The 20,136-nt window shown below is 35.4% G+C and overlaps 1 protein-coding gene across 1 annotated transcript in view; it reads left to right on the plus strand.

The window, feature by feature from the left end:
* Positions 1 to 20,136, plus strand: part of IMMP2L (inner mitochondrial membrane peptidase subunit 2) — a 478,971-nt gene that overhangs the window by 297,959 nt on the left and 160,876 nt on the right. Inside the window, exon 4 of the mRNA XM_075152362.1 lies at positions 19,248 to 19,313. Within this exon, the coding sequence (XP_075008463.1) occupies positions 19,248 to 19,313 (66 nt within the window). The remainder of the gene's footprint in view (positions 1 to 19,247; positions 19,314 to 20,136) is intronic.

Here is a 20,136-nt window from a genome sequence, read left to right on the forward strand (position 1 = left end):
ACAGCATTCTCCTGGAGAAACTGGCTGCTCATGGCTTGGACAGACGTACTCTTTGCTGCGTAAAAAACTGGCTGGATGGTCGGGCCCAAAGAGTTGTGGTGAATGGAGTTAAATCCAGTTGGCGGCCAGTCACAAGTGGCGTTCTCCAGGGCTCAGTTTTGGGGCAAGTGCTGTTTAACATCTTTATCAATGATCTGGACGAGGGGATCGAGTGCACCCTCAGTAAGTTTGCAGATGACACCAAGTTGGGTGGGAGTGTTGATCTGCTTGAGGGTAGGAAGGCTCTTGCAGAGGGACCTGGACAGGCTGGATCGATGGGCTGAGGCCAACTGTATGAGATTCAACAAGGCTCAGTGCTGGGTCCTGCACTTGGGTCACAACAACCCCATGCTACGCTACAGGCTTGGGGAGAAGTGGCTGGAAAGCTGCCTGGGTGTGTTGGTCAATAGCCAGCTGAATATGAGCCAGCAATGTGCCCAGGTGGCCAAGACGACCAATAGCATCCTGGCTTGTATCAGAAACAATGTGGCCAGGAGGAGTAGGGAAGTGATTGTCCCCCTGTACTCGGCACTGGTGAGGCCGCACCTCGAATACTGTGTTCAGTTTTGGACCCCTCACTACAAGAAAGACGTTGAGGTGCTGGAGTGTGTCCAAAGAAGGGCAATGAAGCACAAGTCTTCTGAGGAGCGGCTGAGGGAACTGGGACTGTGTAGCCTGGAGGAAAGGAGGCTCAGGGGAGACCTTATCACTTTCTACAACTACCTGGAAAGAGGTTGTAGTGAGGTGGGTGTTGGTCTCTTCTCCCGAGTAACAAGCGATAGGACAAGAAAAAATGGCCTCAAGTTGCGCCAAAGGAGGTTTAGATTGGATATCAGGAAAAATTTCTTCACCGAAAGGATTGTCAGGCCTTGGAACAGGCTGCCCAGGGAAGTGGTTGAGTAACCATCGTTGGAGGTATTTAAAAGACGTGTAGACATGGCACTTAGGGACATGGTTTAATGGTGGACTTGGCAGTGCTAGGTTAACGGTTGGACTCGATGATCTGAAAGGTCTTTTCCAACCTAAATGATTCTATGATTCTATGATTCTAAGCACCTATAGCTTATGTATAGCTCACCGCTAAGGGTCCTTCAGATAGATATCAGTTGACAAGCTCAATTTTTTTCTATATACCCAATGACTTTTGTAGCTACTTTGAACTAAGTAGGAAAGGAGCTCCTAACCAAGGAAATAATGAGGCCCTCAGGTCTCTTAAGTTGGGAATCCAGTACCACTGCTCATTTTATAAAATTTCATTTGAACTATGTTAGTATTTTCTAAATTATGTATGATTATAAACTGATCAGTTGAGTACAGGGCTGCATTTCCACATGTAATAAAAACCATTAAATACACAGTAGGCACTAGTGTTTATATGGCTAATTTTCTTTCCAAAATTTATTACGCTTTTTAAGGCATGTTCTATTGAAATGGAGAAGGTCTTTCTAATTTCATTCTTACATTTTCTGCTCCACTACATGAATGATGAAATTGTGATTCAGCAGTTGTGGAGAAGACTGCATCTGTCTCATTAAGATTCTTACAGTCTAAAATTTTTTTGGAAGGTACGTGATGTCTCATTGAACTGCTGCCAGCAATCTAAAACTCATTTATTCACAAATGAACTTGGCAGTAAAAATTCTAGTTTATACAAGTTTTTATTCTCTCTTTCCACCTTATCTCCAAAACCAATCTCTTGATGTCATTAATAGTTTAAGAAAAGAAAAAATACATTTGTGTTCATAATATGATTATGAGCTGTTACTGTAGCTTACAATATTATTCTTGAGTGAACACTGTTGCAAGTACTGTTAAATGTAATCCATATACTTTCTACTTATTTATATTTAGCATTTTATATAGGTTGGGATTTTCCATAAGCTGTGAAATATTTTCTAGATTTATGAGTATAGTTACAACTCTATTGACTTTTGCAAAGACCGGACTACAGACCATCTTGTCAAGGTTGAGAATATATTTAAAAGAACAAATGTGGTGTGAGATCTGCCAAGCAAGGTTGTTGTAGAAATTTATTTACTCAGCCAACTGTCAGCTGGATGGACCAGCACTGAGCTATTAGGGGTCTGAAAACTTTTTTTATGTGTTTCCTTTCTTGTGACTGTTCAAATGAATTCACAGTTTTTGCTTTATGCTTTTTTACTTTGTAAGCTTTATTGTTTATTTGGGTCATATGCTGTTAAACAGGCTTCCTGCTAGTCTATCTGACCTTTTTAAAATTTTCTGCTTAGAATCCTATGTTATAAATTCAAACAAGTTAACCATTTCAGGCACCAAAACAAGAAAATCAGTAAGAGAGAAATGTGTTATTAATTTCCTAATTTCACACTCTCACTAACACAAACAATAGTTACACCACTTCTTTAGGTTACACTGATTTTTTCTACACATTTTTTTTCCTTTTTTTGAAGTCAGGTGTTCCTCTGACTAAAACAACCACTTATTCCAGTTGACCCAAGGTTTAGGCCAGCAAATGTAAGCTAGTGGAGCAGAAGAGGGTAGAAAGTTTAAAGAAATGGAGAATGACTACTGGAGATGATGTGAGGAAAGTGCAAGGTTTTTTTCCCCTGTTTAATTTTTTTTCTAACCCTTTTGACCCTTCTTTTACTGGAAGTTAGAGTAACTTTAATTGTCTTATATTTGGTGCTGACTAGTAGCAATCACGAGGATAATTACCATCAACCAACTAACATATCTTGCAGTTTTGTAGAGCTGTAAGGAGAAACTTCTGGTGATGATGGCATTACTAGCATGTATATACAAGCCCTGGCATGTGTAAGAAGTCATACTCAAGATTATTTCCCTTCCTCATTGACCCCCAAAGTATATCAAACAAATAGACGAAGAACTAACTCTGGTGAATAAGCTATGAATTCACCCAATTGCGCCAAAACAATGGGATATGTATTTTCATAATGTGGAAGTTTAGCCACTAAAAACTTGCTTGCATTACAGAAGTTCAGTCCAGACTGTGTCAAGTCTCTCTGAGATGCCTAGCCTTGAATCTACTTCAGATTCTTGCCTTCAGATTCAGGACAGATATGCAGGCTATATTTTATATGCAGGCTACCATTTATATGGTAGAGACCACGTGAAGAAAATCCTTCCTGAAATGATGCAGAGTTATCTTTATAAAACATAGGAACTGAAAAAGAGCACAAACTAGCCACAGCATTCTCCAACATTTTTCAACCAGCAGTGATTTTGTTGCAGTCACAGTTGATGTATAAACTAATTATCAATGGGTTAAAGAGGTCTGTATAAAATGTTGTGTAATGTACATTCCCCTCTCAATTGAAGACAACATATAATGATATTGGGGAGGTATTTCAACTATTCCTTTTATGTATAATTCCCCATACTTTCATTATGAAATCAAAGTATAAAAAAGAAAATTCAAAAAAGTATTTATTATTTCAGATAGTGAATGTGTTGGCTGGACTAACCCAGCTGTGGAGGTATCAGGTGTTGCCCTTTGTGGAGAGACATCTGTGAATGTACCAGCAGTGCAGACCCTCCTTGCCCCTGTGAATGAATTGGGATGCCTCTTGGGGGGCATTTGGAGTCAGGGGTACTTGATATTCACTGCACTCAAAGAGTTAATACTGCCTAATCCTAGCAAAGACAATGCTTGTGAAAATCTAAACGAAGAACAGCTTTCATTTTTTTTCCTCTTAGGAGCTGATAAACAGACAGGAATTTGAGGGATTCTCAGTTTGTTCCTATACATTGGATTTATACCACAAACATCCTTGCCTGCTGAGCACTTCTTGCCTGTCGCTAGTTGTTTTGCTGCTGGTGACTCATCTTGCCAACTTGAACTGATCACAACTTAAAGCAAGGAAAATCTTCTGTTCCAAATGTGACAACTATTTTTTTTAAATAACATTTTTATTATGTTCCAATTATCCACTTGTAAAGACTAGTCCCATTGCATACTGTCTGCACAGAATAGCAGAGACGAGTGCACTAGTAGCTTTTTATCAAACACTATGAATCACGAATGTTAGTAGTACTGTCACTTAAAGCTTTGAATGTACAGAGTTACATAAGTGCTAAGTCTTAGTATTGATATTTCTCAGTTAAAAAGAAACATAGCCTAATCCTGAAGTTTCTGAATTATACAGTGCTTTAACCAAAACTCGTAGACACCTTTTTATATTCTTGTACAGCTTCAGAGAAGTAAAGTTATACTTGCAGCATCATGGCTCCAACAGCCCTACTACTATACCACTTACTAAACATATTGCCAGCTTGTTTTAGTAAGGAACTGTTTTAGTAACCGTTTCTGTAGTGATGCATCATTTGGAGCATATATGCAAAAGCTATCTTTAGATTTTGAGCCAGAAGTATACCATTAGTATTTCAAAACACTATGCCATACAGTTTAAATATATTCCAGTATGTATTTTATGATCTTTGTCTGCAACAAATACCTGTCATAAATGGACAGTAGAATATACTAAGAGAATCAAAATGGAAAGGTTAGATTGTTCTAAATGATTAAATTTGTGATGCAGTAGGCACCAGTGTTGCAAAGATCTGTATGATTTCCCACAATTTTTGCTCATGATATTTGTCTCTTCATAACCCTAGTAATTTGCAGTGTTATTCTTGCTTTCTTAAGGTAAGGGTGTGAAAGGGCTTCTCTCAAACCCAGCTGCATTAAAGTTTGTGTTTCAAACCTGTTTTGGATGTGCACTTCTCATGAAAATATAAAGGCTTAAGTTTAGAATGGCAAAGACAATAATGCCAAGTTTTAATTAGCTGTGTTTAATCTTTCTGTGCTTCTAATTGACGTTCTGTGTCAACAAGGCCCAATACATAGTCAGTGTCAACACATTTCAGAATTTGTCGGTACTGTCCAAAATATACAGAATAATATGTGAACTAATACTGCAAACATTTCCAGATACTAAAAAATAAAGAATTGCTTTCTTTCGTATTAGTTTCTGACATAAGCCTGTATCATCAATCCTTCTGGCTTGCATTTTCTTTTTGCTGTCCTTCTGACTCTTTTCTGTGAGAGGACTTTTTTTTTTTTTCCCCCAGAAAATCTTCAGAAAAAAGAAAGCTTTTTAAAAATAAAACAATGGATTGATGGGTTAAAAGAAACAGAAGACTGGCACAAACATTTTGAGATTTAATAAAACTAGAATTCTAACATGGATCTACTCTGAAAAAAAAAAAGATACAAAAATGATAAATAACTTGTTTGAACTTTTGCCTCATGGATAGAGGGAGGAGAGGGAGGAATGCATCATCAGAGGGTGTGAAAAGTGTCTGTAAAGTTTAATTCATCCTTTCCCCCTCCCTTCTCGCCTCTTCTGCCAATCTCTCCCTTTTCTAGCAATATTCTGAGCAGCATATCATTTACTTGGAGAAAAAGGTGACAGGGACCTTCTGGGGGAAAATGTCACGCAGGATTGGGTTTGGCAGGCTGGATGGGGCTAGGGCTGGTTTTGCTGCTGCCTGAGACTGAAGAATTCATTTTGGGTGGAATAACCGGAGCGGACTGTAGCGTGGGAAGAGCCGGGAAGCAAGTGTGCAGACCAAGCCCTGGGGCTATGTACAGTTGGGGAAGAGAGGGAGAGCAGATTGGCCTTCACAGAGAAGGGGAACACTATCTAAAAAGCTTGTAAACTGCTTTGTGTGAAGGGAAAATCATCTGTAAGTATAGATATTTTACTCATTCGTGCTCTTCACTGTTGGTGACACTTCTGGTTTACTTCATCTTCCCTTTTTATTTTTTTAAATAAATATGTTTGTCATCATACGAGAGAGGAAGTGTCTTGCAGCTCAGAATCCTAAAAATCTCATAGCAAAAACCAACATGGGACACCGTTTTATTCTTGACAAACTCCTCAAAGTTCTTTCATGCCTGCTTAAGTGATCAAAGTCTCTTAGAGCAATATCCTCAGTTATTGTGCAGGATCCCTTCTGCTATCTGTGAAAGCACACAAGTAGAGGATAATGCAATTAGTATCAAATGGAGCACAATGCATGATAACCTGCTGACATAGAAGATTGGGTTTTGAGAAAGAATATCATGTGGAAAAATACTCCCTATTAAATTTCCCATTGCTTTTCTTTGCCAAATCCTCATGAGCAGGTCCTATTATTACTCCTATTATTAAAAGGATTTCTGTCACATAGTAGCCAATCTATGGTTAATTCAGCCTGACTTCATCTGCAGGGTGGACACTTTTTCTCCAAATGGGGAAATTGTGGGCATTTTTCCCCAAATGCTATCTAAGCTAAAAGCAGAAGTTGTGAAGAAAAAAAAAAAGCAGACTTAGGTTGTTTTTTTTTTTCACTGTGAAAGTTTTTAGCTGTCTTTGTCTTAATATTGTTCTTTTTTTTAAGCATATCTTGTAACTTTTGCAAATGGCATTTCGTAACTGTTGGTTTAAAATACGTAGTAACTTTCCCATTTTTTGTTTTGCTAATGTTAGTTCTGAATTTTTTCTGTACACTGTTGTAACAAATACTAAGTTTTCAACTAAATAAATAAGTTATCCTCAGCATCACTCTCTATTTCCAAAATGTTATTTTATCATAGAACTGATAAAATTTACTGTGAATTTACTGTTATATAGTCTGGGAAGAATTTATTACTTTGTATGCTTACTGAGCACATAGAGATCTTTAGGATTATGTCCTATGGACAGTTTTTTTAATAGCTATGAATAGAGATTCAGCATTATTTCTTAGTTAAGCCTCTGTCTTTACCTATTATTAGTTGGAAGGTAATTGATTTTCATTTTCTGTGTCATAAATATGGAAAAAATACTTATATTGCATGTGGCACTATTTTACAAAAATAATTACAAATAATTCCAAAGTCCAGACTTCTGTTAGCCTCTGTAGAGATCTTTTAAATTGTTGGCTGGTTTGTTTGGTTTTTGTTGTTGTTTTTTTTTTCCCCTGTGAATTTACATTGACATAATGTCTCTATTCTTAAAATAAATGTTTTTTTACTAAAAAACTGTATTACAACTATTTAAAAAGTATACATTATCGCTCTTCTCTTTACCTCACCATTAGTGCTTTATTTGCTTTCCTGTGTTGTTTAAAAAAAATCTGCTACAGATACTTGTGAGATAGATGAAACAATATTTTTAAGCAGTTTGTCTGTAATCATTTAATAAAGATGGCTAGACTAAACTGATGTCTGGCTTCCTTTGTAGTCAATGAGGAGAGAAATTCTCCTCCAAAAGGTGATTCATCCCACTTTAATTTTCTGTTACCTTCTGTGCACTGACTATAACAGGCTGAACTCATCCAGAAGGCTTAGTTTCTTGATCGTAGTAGAAGTTAAATCTGAGAAAGTATCAAGCTACTCAGAAATACCAAGAAAGAGATTTTCTCAACAGATGCTTGAAGTAGCATTTAGAAAAAATTAAAAAACAATGTGCTTATGGAGATTAGGTGATTTCAAAGACAGACAAAAACTTCGGGTTTTTCAGAATCACAATTTTGTTTCCTAAATATTGTGTTAATGCTATCTGAGATGCTAAACTTGGTCTCTTCTTAACTTTTAAATTTCTTTTGAGATAATATTTTGGTTTCTAGGTCATTGATATTTTTAACATCTAAATATACATCCAGTACTTTTTCAATAATTGTGGTGGTGTTATATAACTGGAAAACTTTTCTGGAATACCGTCAGAAAGGAATAATGACTGAAAATTGCTATGCAATGTGTAGTGTGTAGTCACAATTAGCATCTTAGGACAGCAACTGATTATTTAATTTTGTATGCTTAGAAGAGTTGCCACTGGGCACAGGTCTAATCCCAGAATCAAAGAAGGTATAGAAGTGCATCTTGCAATATGTAAGATTCTTCAAAAATAAGCATAATTTAAAAAATCATACTAATAGATTATATATAGATTAAACAGATTATTTCTATCTAGTATCCCATATGGCAAGCTGAGAATGATTTTCAAGCATTTGATTACATTTTGCAGTTTTCTGTGCCTTTCCCTCTGTTGTCTGTTGCAACAGAAATAAGTCATATTATATTTCCATTACAGAGTAGAATATTTGGGCAGCTAGAGTGAAGATGAAATATGGTTCCTATGCTACAGCATAATGGTTAATGAAACTGAATATATTACTGTTGTTGACTTAAGCATACAAGCCCAGATACTCTCATTCCTAGATCGTGCTAACTTCTTATTTGTAGATAAATATTTCTATGTATGCTTTCAAAGTCAAAGGTTAAGTTATAGAATATTTCAACCCTTTTGGAAAAGGTGAAGATAAGGTGCAATGGCCGGTTAAAACAGCAAGTAATTAATTGAGTCTCTCTGTTAACAGGAGGAAGGTCAAGTGCACATAACTATTGTGATTACACAGCCTGCATTACAAGCGGCTGAGTTGTTTAACCTCAAAGTGATTAGATTGGAAGGCTGAGAAACAATTAAATGAGATTTCACTTCAAAATAGTAGCTATGCTTCTGAGTTGCTATAGTATTTTGTGGTTTTTTAGAGTGACTTGTCATATAGTTTTGCAGTACCAATTAGTTTTATTGCAGTGAAACCTTTTAATTAGAGTTTTCAATTTTCTTTTTTTTTTTTTTTTAATTTTATTTTTTTCTTTGCCTCACTTTAGCTAACTGGCTGAAATTTTTAAATGGTAATTTCTAATGGAGATGTATTTGATTTTTTTCATTCTGACTTTTTCTTGACTTTGTCTTGTATGTAATTCTGAAAGTTTTTCAGATGCACAATTTTACTGCTGGATCCAAAGTGTAGAAAGGCTTGCTTAATTTTGTCACATAGGAATTATATGTCTAGTTTACACTGGGAATAGTCCATAGTTATTCACTGACAAAGATCCAAATTATTTGCAATAACCTTTCAACATCTATGAAAAATGCTGAAAATCTGCTACTACTGATGTCTCATCTAACAATGATGCTGTAACTATATAGCATTGCTGTAGATGTATCAGGGAAAGCTCACTTGCTTTGAAAGTATGCAGATCTTTATTCTTTTCTCTCCAACTCCTTCTTCATCTTAGTGTGGGAGATCTCTGCTAAATAGCGTCTGGTACCAGAAGATACATTATGGATGGGTATTTACCATGGAAGCTAGTTTTTTTCTGACTGTATTATCCTTGGAGAGATACGTTCCTGCTCTGTTTGAAAACTTGACTAAATCAGAATGTAGAGAGGAGCTAAGGAGTGGGGGCCTGTGAGAAAGGGAGAGAAGGAACAAGCACAGATATCCAAGAATTGCAGAGCTTGAAAGAATTGTTTACATGTTCTAATTATTCCATGTCTATATGGCAAAGTGTAAGACTCCTTTACTGAGGCTTTATGCAGGTGATATATTCAGATTGTTATTTTTGTTTAGAGATTCCTCAGAATTCCCCATGAAGTTTCAGGGAAGCATTGTTTTAGGTTATGTGCAAACAGTTTAAAATTTAATAAAAATAAAATACTACCTTTCCAACAGTGCGTGCTTGCATTCTGTAATTATTATAAAACTCTACTTTCAGTAAAAACAAAACAGTTTTTTTGACAGTGAGCGATTTTGCTTTTTAGCAGAGGTTTGACTAAGAAATGCTAATGTAATGTGGAGTTAAATTAAGAATTACGGGATGTTATTAGAAGTACCGTTTTCCTCATATTTTTAATTATATCTTTGTGCATATTTTCCACTGGAGCTGCTGAGCAAATCAAGCATCACTGGAACTTATGCCTAACCAGTTGGTGCAACTGCTGTCTTGAAGTACTTATTTTGTAAATTATGGATGAAAAATGATGAATGTTCAAAATGGTTCACTAAACCAGTGTTTATTAGGACTGGGGCCTGCTTCCTCAAACTTAGCCCAGAGGGAATCCAGGAGCAATTGAAGAATGTTTTCCATTGCTCTCATTATCTGCTAACATTGTCAAAATTACATACGATTTCTGCATAATTTTTCTGTTTGAAAAAAATGCTAATCTATGTCCCTTTCTTTAAAGTTATAACACTATTTAAGGTCAAAACTAGGTCAAACGTTGCTACTCACAGGCAAGCATGGATGCAAACAGTTTTTGTGGTATGGAATACCGTTTGGAAAATGCCTCTTTAGCAGTTGAAGGGGAAGAAAGGCAAAGGAGAAAATGCAAATGACTTCAAGACTTGCAATAAATTTCCAGTATTTAAAACAAAGAGAAAGGCCTTATGAACATCTTATCTGAGAAAAATGATCATATGGTTTATTTCTCATTCTATCAGTAGAAGCTAAAATATGGTTAAGGTCAATCAGTTCAGAAATAGGTTTTGTCAGGCAAACCTGGTATTTTTTATCAATAAAATTGCAAAACAACTAGATAAATATAATTTTGATAAAGGCCATAATGTAATATATTTGACTTCTTTGGGAATTCTTTTTGCTGCCACATAATATCCTGATCTAGAAACTTGCCTTTTATGGAATTAATGTGGACCACATTAGACATATTGTAAACAGGTTCAGTTCAGCTGTGAAGAAGTAGATATGGTTGGAGAGACATCTGTGAATGGTAATATTTCCAGCAGATTGCTTTATGATCCAAAGCTAGGTACTGGTTTTGTCAATTTTCTTCATAATCATTGGTTAAGCTTGCAAACAATACAGAGATAGACAGGGCAATAAATAATCAGGCGGCCATGTCATTACAGCATGACCTGAATCACATGGTTACTGTCCAAAAACATGTTTTACAGAATGTGAAGTGCAAGCAGTAATCAAAACTTTATTGGTTAACTGTTTTAGCAAGCAGTTTACTCAGAGAAGGGTTTAGATGTCACTTTTTGTATCGTTTCAACATCAGCTCCTAGGATGAAAAGGATGAGCTTTTTGCATGAATATACAAAATAAGTGAAATATTTGGAAATAGGAAAGAGATTTTGCATTGAGCCAGCATAATAATACCAGGTTACTCTACTTAATTTATTATTAAGTATAATAATCCAAGCTGAATAATACTAGGTTCTCATGTCTGTGTGCCAAGAATTAAATAAAATTGCTGGAGGAATTTTGAAGTATGGTCACAAAAGTGGTCCTCGAATTGGAACACTAACTGTATACTGAGAAGTTTAAGGAGTTCTAGCTAATGAATCCAACAGAAATTGATGAAGAACTGTTGTGCCTAAATCTTTCTGCATGAAGAAGAAATCAGATGTTGAGGGTTTTTCTGCCTTGGAAGAGACGGCATGAAATTGAAGTTGGTTAAATTCAATTTTGAATGCAGATGCAATTTCCTAATAGCAAAGATAATTAAACTTTGGAGTAATTTCTCTGGATGTTAGACTCATTGTCACTCAGAATGTTTGAGACAAGATATCATAACCTTCTCTAAAAATGCTTTATAATAGAATTAAGTACTATCCAAAGAGACAGAAAAGAAAAAAAAAATCTGTGGGGTATAGCAGTTAATGAAGGTGATCAGTACAGTCTCTTCTGGCATCAGAGCCTGCATCCCAGATGTTGTATGATGTTGTTCTTTTAAGGTATCAACATCATGATTCTTCATATATTTGAATAAGACTAAAGGCTGTACATAGTTAGAAGTGAAAAATAATTTATGTTGTAAGGCACCTCTGGTGATTATCTAGTCTTACCAACCACTTAAGGCAGGGTCAACTCTGAAGCTGGGTGAGGCTGCTCAGAGCCTTGTCCAGTGGAGCTCTGAGTATCTCTGTGATTCCCAGCCTCGCTGGGTAACCTGCACCACTGCTTAACCTCACGCAATTTGAAAATTTTGCTGGTATCCAACTGGAATTTCCCTTACTGCAACTCATGCTTTCCTTCCCTCCTTCTGCTGTGCACCTCTCCGAAAAGTCTGAATCCCTAATCACCAGTTAGAGAGATGACAATAGCAATTAAACCCTTTGTGTCATCTCTGATCTGCACAAACCCAATTTCCTTAGCCACTGCTGTTAGATTACCCTTCTGTGGCTATTATTTTGGTGGTCCGTCACTTTTTCCAGTTGTCAATATCTTTCTTGTACCGGTGGGTCCAAACTGAACACAGATATTGAACCTGGTTACTCGATACATTTAAGGCAAAAATTCTATATAATAGAAATTTACAACAGGAATGACAGCAAAAAAGAATAAAATAAGTGTGGTCATTTTTTTTTTCCTCCACTATTATATTGTGTGTTTTTTTCCACAATATAGAAATTGTCTCAGAACCTGTGATTAGTTAAATATTATGTTTATTATGAGAGTCGTTATCTGCATAAAGAGGTATGGAATTTAGATAAAAGTTACGGACTGAGAAAAAAATGAAATTAATTGATTGAAAATGTTTTGGTTTAGAAAATATGTGCATATATTAAGTAAATTTGCATTCTTATACAACATTTAGAGTTGGATATGTTGGATCTGTTTTGTCATAGCTCTAGTGCTGGGAAGGATGAAAGAATGGATATTGCTGCATAGTTCCTACTGTACAGAGTTTGAGCATCAACTACTATGATGGCAACAGGAAGCTCCTTCATCAGAGACCAAGGGCACAAAACATTTCTTGAGGGTCAACATCTTTATCTAGTGTATGATGCAGCCATGTAAAACTCCCTGTTTATCTTATTAAGCAAGGCCAGAAAATAAGGATGAGATAGCTCCACTGCCTCTCTATTTCCTCTTCCTCCAAGCATCTTTTAAAAGTAAAGCCACCAAAACTGTACTTTGAGGTTCCCAATTCTGTAGGTATATTAATGCCATTTATTCTGGGCTCCATCTACATTTTAGTTACTACTCTGGCTATTTTCTGGATCCCCAAAAGGCTCGAGAAGGAGATAAACAACTAATTTTTCATCCTGCAGCAATTCTGGAAATTCCCAGAAGTGTAAACCATAACTACATTGGAATTTTTGATCAGACCGGAATTAGTTTTGGGAAATGAAGAGGTCACTGAGTGAATGGCTTTGGATCACAGTGTTAGACTAAGATCTCAAAAGCTCCCCCCTTATCTTGTTTTATGGAGTTAAATCCTTCTCAGTATCTGGCATTAACAACATAAATAAAAGCAAAAATAATGTTTGTGAAGAAGATGGCCTTCATTATTTCAGTCTGTTCATGCTATAACAACACAGTGTTCATTGTTTCAGTTGCCTCCATATAGGTGATCATCAAATCACATAAATCTCAATCTGAAGTAAACTGAGAATAATCTGAAGGCAAACTTCCAGCTGCTGCCTAAACATCTTGCTTCTATCTCATAAAAAGTGAAGCCATGTGCTAACAGTAATATACATATATATGTATATACATAGGTACATACATATAAACAGTGCAAACTTCAGGCACTTTTCACTGCAACTTCTTAATAAATACCTGTTATTTGTCCTGTTCTAGAAAATGCTCGGTTATTATCAAAATTCCAGTAATTTTCAAAAGTGAGCACAAAACCCATGCAGGTGGACTAGGATAATGTATGGGTAGCATTAAGCATATGTAGATCATCAAAGTATCTAATTCAAGCTATCTGTTTGAAACATATTAGCTGCTTATTCATTATCAGTTCACAGTATAAGGTCTTAGCTTCTTTTTCTAATGCATGCACCCAGAAAATCTGAGTGCTCATTCAAGGAAAAAGAAAATAAAAATTATCGTATGTTGTAGCATTTATTTAGTTGGACTTTACTGTTATTCAGGTCTAATTTCTTTCTTCTTTTCTGTGATAGCTATTGTGATAATATCTGTTGAAAAATATAATTGCTTTTGGTGTGTCTGCTGTGTGTCTGAGCATCAAACATTTTGTTTGATGGATCGGTAGGTTACTTTTTTTTATTTATTACAGAGACTGCATGCTCAGCAGGGAATGATGTCACATAGCATTTGGGGATACAGGTTAATATATCCCTTTGGAGAACAGAAATGAATCAACTGTCTTCCTTCACTTATCTTGCTGGCATCTTAGGATATAGCCTAAAAAGCACTCTGTCTCTAGAAAAGCCTGTAGAAGCTTCAGTTTCAAGCTCTTAAGCATGATTTGCTGTGGGCACTCTTGAGAAGAATGTAGTTAGACAACTCAAAGAATGAAAGAAGGGTCAAATAACACATACAAAAAGTGGAAGTATTATGAAAATTTCATGATTGATCAAATGTTATCTTTTGGAGCAGTTATTTAAAATTGTGCTAAGCAATATCCATTAGAGTAAATAAATAATTGAAATGATGGAAAGCGAAAAGTTTAGGAGCAATATTGTGACTAAAGTACTCATGTGCTCAATCAGGAAAGGAGAAAGCCTTCAGAGAATTGTCAGCATTTTTATCTGACAATCGCTTGCTAAACAGTGGATTTTCCTGCTGGCTATATCGTTTCTCCTGTCTTTCCTGGCAAACATGTTTTGTAGTACTGCAATCCCATACTGTTAAATACAGGGTTGAACATAGAAGAATGGATGCTTGTATAAATTTATGTGCATGTATATAGATATGCGTGTGTGTACGTATATATGTATGGTTTTTGTAAGAGCATATAATTAAAAATAAAAAAATAAATAAATGTTTCATTTTTATTGGAGAAGCGATATTGAGGTAATAACTAGAAAAGGTTGTCAATGCTTTCCCGAAATAGAACAAAATGTCACTTTCTAATAGAAATTCAACTATTATTCTATCCCTCCTCAAGAAACTAACTCTTCCTATGAACTTGTCAATTATTAGTTTATTTCAGACTATGGTTTTGGGGATGCATCACTGATAAAACCCAACTGAAGCTATCTGACCAGTCTTCATCCTCTCAATATTTTCTCTCCATGACGACATACAGTGTATCTTCAGCTCTGAAAAGCATTTTTTTTTTTTAAAAAAAGGAAATTGAACTCTTCAGAGCTCTTCTATAAAGCATATCTTTTAACTTTAGAACCAAATGTGTGTGTAGAGGGATGAGGGTTCCTATATAGTCTGCATTTTTTTTTTCAGCAGTATCGATTGGATAGATAAAGGGAGACCTGCCCCAGAATAGCGCGTAGGCTGGAGGTTAGAATATCGTATCTTGAAGTACTTGCTAGGGATGAATAAGGAATTTGAATCTGTCCTAATCACTGGGGTGATCTACTTTCACCTCTACTTGACCTAACTCTCTCAATTCCTTTTCAAACAAATGACCAAACGTGAGAGGCTTTAATCCAAAGTAATGATGTCCTGATGATACAGGCATTTGTTTTTCTTCTTTTACTGTGGTGGAATTGCTCATTAGTTTTTTATGAAAGCTGGGTGTGCATGAGGACTATAGAGCTGAAAGTCAGTACAGAATAAGACAAACATACAGGTTTAGGAGAAGAAGCTAGGATTATTACCAAAAGCTAACTGCGGCAGGTTGCTTACGCTGAGTTGTTAAGGCTGCATCTGGAAAACCACAAACAAATACATACCAAAGTCTAATTTTCCCTTGGTAAATTGTTTATCTTAAAACTCTGAATCTGAATTTTGATGTCATGATTTACGTCTTTGTGCGTGAGGCTGGGATTTCTGCATTGCACTGCGCATAAGCTTAAAGTTTGGAACAAATTAGAGATTGTTGCTAAGGCAGAGTGAAATGTCCCATTATCAGAAGGTATTTCAGACTGAGAAGATGTTGCTCTTTTGTTCTGTTATTTGCAGCCAGCCATCAGTTCATCTGTAGGTGAAGTTTAAAGAATTGTTTTGACAGATAAAATCAAAAATATTTATCAGTCTTGGATGCTCCACAGGCCATTGCTTTCTTTTTGTATTATACAGTGGTCATTCTCCCGAGGTGCTTGAACAAAGAATACTGCTGTTTAAAAAGAAATTGGTACAATGAGTTATCCTCAAACTTGATGGCTTGAGGGACGCAATGCTAGACTTGCCTGTTTTCCACTTTTCTTCATGGAAGAAGGAAAAGTGACTATGAGTGGAGTAGAATTCAATCTGCATTTAAGAAGTGGATTTATTTTACAGAGGTGTTTTTTCTGGTGCATTCCTGATATGCTGCTAGCTGCTACTTGGGCATTAATATTTGTAATGTGCTTGAGATTTTCATAGTCATTCTGTTTCTACTTGCACTGATGTCTCTAATTCATGCATAGTGAAAAATGGTTTTATGTAGATGAGGACATATTTTTACTGAGGAAAATGTAATCTTAACTTTTTGAGAGGCTTGTTTAGAAAATCGTTGAGGAATGATGACTGCTCTGTGAAACATCAGATATGGATCTGGCTAGTAAATGTATGGATGGTTGTTATTAATTCATATTAATGATCTTTATATTTTCTGAATGACATCTTTGGGACACAAAATATATTCACTGTGTATAAGAAATCTCATTTTTTCCCACACAATATCACTTAAAAGGAACATGCCTGAATATGACCTTTCATATAAGGAGAATGAAAAAACACAGTGTAATTTAGGAGAGGTGCAAACAGTTAAATGAATGATTTCTTTTGTTTTTCCATTACCTTCTGTTTTGAACAAATCCCATTTTCAAAGATTATTGTTTGTTACCTCACTCTGGTATCAGTGAGAGAGAAGTACTAAACAATTACTGGTTGCAATACTTTGGGATTTTTTTCTCCTTCATTGTTTAATTGTTCTATACCTGCTGCGAAATTTCAAAGAGAGAAATTGCGTATACCTGCGTGGTTTTGTGATTTCCACAATCAATGAAATCCCAGTGTTACACTAAAAACCTTGCAGGAAGGCATCAATATCCATTACTTCAGAACTAGTCTCTTGATTGAACCTCCTGTTCAATCACTGCGGTTCTTGAACATACATTCTGATCGCCTCTTGAAAATCCTTGTTTTAAAAGTGCTTGTGTTATTGGCCGGTTTGAGCCTGCTGCTCCCTCTCTTACCAGTCCTTTGCCATTTTCATGAATTATAATCAGAACGTTAGGATCAAGTTTATTTTTAAACTATTCTGGCTTGAAATATTAAAAATATTCCTGATTTATAATAACATATCTACAAGGAATTCCTTGAAGTCTTTTTGATAGATTATGTGTTTTGATTAAATATGTCATTACTGGCAGGAAAGTAACCACTCTTAGAACAAATACTCATATCTCAGATTTAGAGTGATGTTTATTCAAGGTCATTACAATTTTTTGCACAAGGAAGGCAAATTAAGGGAGAGGTCAGTAATTACATTACAATATATACATACTAATCAAGTGAAAATGCTTACATGGGGAATTTCAAAGAACCTCTGAAAGTAAGGTGTTAAACCAGAACACAATTTTGAAAGAGTAAACTTAAAATTTGTTTTCATTCAGTCTTTGAGAAATGCACAATGATCACATACATTACGTATTATTTCCATTACTTGAATTTTATATGAAAATATTACAATCTGAGCGTAAATGAATTAAAAATGAAATTAATTAACAGTAAAGTATTTTTTGCAAATATTTTTAATTTATAATATCTTGTAATAATAAAGGTGTGTTGTTTTTTCTTAGACTGTGCTCTGACTGAGAAAGAGAGGTGGTCAATGCTTGAATGAGGGGGCACTGAAGCCTGCTAGGGAGCAGCATCAGAAAGTGCTGTGGATAATCCAGATATCTGAATCATATGAGCATCTAAAACTTAATTAATTCTTCCCAAGACTGACATGTAAAATATTATAAAAATGTGTATTCTCAGCCTGATAAAGAACATGAAAGACAAGACTGAACTGGAATATACAACTCTTTGGGTAAAATTAATGCTAAATAAAATATTACTGTAAATGATATCATGATTTGAAAATTCCAGTGATGACTAGGGAATCAAAGTATGGTCCTTATTCATGTTCACTGCTCCACAATAGGATTTTCAGGCTTGGTAAACTGTAAAGTGAAACTATTTGATATTTTGAAATTCAAAATTATGCTGCTTGAATTTTGTTTCGTTACATTGGAATACAAATATATTTAAAGTATATTAACACACACAAAATAACCCAAACCACTTTTAAAATGTTTGGAATACTTTTTGGCTTCATATTTAAAAAATTTGAATAAGCCTGAAACTATTTTTCTTTTTAACTTTTGGAACTGGAAATGAACTGCAAACGCCTTTAGTCATATAGCAGTGTGGACAAGTTTTTTATATCCAGACTCATCTCAGCTTTGCTTTTTAAGGAAATGTAATCTTCGTGTGCTATCAGTTGACCAGAGATGAGCTCAAAGGTATTGGTCTGTTGTGAGGATGGCATGGCCAATGTTTTTAGGCATGAAAACTATAATATAAAGCTCTTGCGATTGCATGTCTAGCAAGCTGTACTTGGAGTCTAATATACAGAACCCAAGCAGCAGCAGAAAATCAAAACCATTTGTTCCTTCACTGACTTTCCTATATACAAGCAGCAAATAAAAAGATTTTTTTAAATAACATGAAAACACTCTACTAAGTTTGCATAGTTAAATAATTAATAGCGAGGAATTTAAAAAAAAAAAGAGGTAAAGTATATAGAAAAGAAAGAAATTTTATGGTGCCCATATTTCTGCATTAACCTGTCAAAACTATGGTAGAATAACACTTCTAATAGTCCTATCTATTAATATGCATCCAGGAAGTTGAAGTATTCAGACTGGGCATGCAAGTTCAGCTTTGCTTTCTCATAATACTATGTATGTGATGCATGATCAGAATCCACTCAATAAAACATGCTTATAGGAAAATAACTTGAAGTGAAAACATGGTATTGTATTAAGAAGCTTTGGATAAAGCTGAAACTTTCAGAAAATTCTACAACTTTTTTTAAACTTCCACCATTCCCTAGGCAACATTTACCTAAATTAGTAATAGATATCAATATAACAGAGGGAGATTTTTTTTCCCAAAGTGAATGAATGACATGAATATTTAAACACAATATGATGTCAAAGTTTGATGGGGAGTTCAGGTTTTAATACATTGATCTATTTGCAGAGGTACCCTCTTCATTGGTACGGGACATTCTACTTTGAATGTTGTGGAGTGTAGTTTTTCATGTTAAAAGGTATGTTGATTATTGTAGTGTTTGTAAGCAGGTCATTTTTCAGCATCTGCTTTTCAATGATGGTTTGCAATGAGAATGATTACAGTAGCTTCACGTCAGGGTGGAACATCATGATTGATGCTATATCAAGGAGAACATGGAATCTCCTAATGACTTTAATACTGTCTATTTCTTTGTGGAATTTCTTTTCATTTTCTTAAAACAACGGGGACATTACTGATTGTATAACCTTATCCCTTGTCTCAGGTCTCCTAGAAACCCTGAACAGAAGATCATTAAACGAGTGATTGCTCTTGAAGGAGACATTATCAAGTAAGTATTTTAAGCCTTAGTCTCTGAGTCTTTATAGGAATAGTGTAGCTTTTCAGCGGATTTTAAATCAGTATCCTAGACAACGAGAACTTTCTAGTATTTTTTTTCTATCTACTCTTAACAGGGATGTCAGCATTGTACCTGTCACCTTTTTAATGAGAGGAGAAATGCTACACAAAACTGCTCACTCTCTCACAAAAGGTACATGGGTGCAAATAATGTTTGTTTCTTAGAATATCTTTGTCACATATCAAGGCAGGTGATTGTACAGCAATTTTTCAATAAGATTATAGGGCTGTGATTTTTCATTTAGAAAGTCCAGCTGCTGTTTCATACTGTGGTTGGCAAATAAAAGTAGGTTTTTTGGGGGGGTTGGGTTTTTTTTTATTTGTTTCAGATTTTTTGGGTTTTTTTTAATTTGTTTTATTTTATTTTTGAGACAAAGGACCCTCACAGATGACTGCCTTCACTGCAGTATATAAGAATCTGTAGGGAATATGGTGGAACTGATTTGGAGTAAATTATTCTATCAGAAAAAACTTGTAGCAAGAGTAGACTCTTGAGTACTTCAAGACTTGGTTTATTCTGACAGATAAACCTTCCTACTGGGGCTGGTTGGAAATAAATTACTAGCAGATGTAAATCAAAAGTTTTTGTGGGAACAGTATTATTTTTATGAAAATGCTTGTTTGAAAGGGTTTCTTTTCTAAGTACAGAATAGAATTGGCATAGAGCTATGAGGGTAAATCCCTACTTTCCCACACTAAGATATGAATGACCCTGGGAGCTCTCAGACAATATGGCAGACTGAGACTCAATTCAT

Source organism: Calonectris borealis, chromosome 1 (assembly GCF_964195595.1).
Source record: "Calonectris borealis chromosome 1, bCalBor7.hap1.2, whole genome shotgun sequence".
Taxonomy (NCBI): Eukaryota; Metazoa; Chordata; class Aves; order Procellariiformes; family Procellariidae; genus Calonectris; species Calonectris borealis.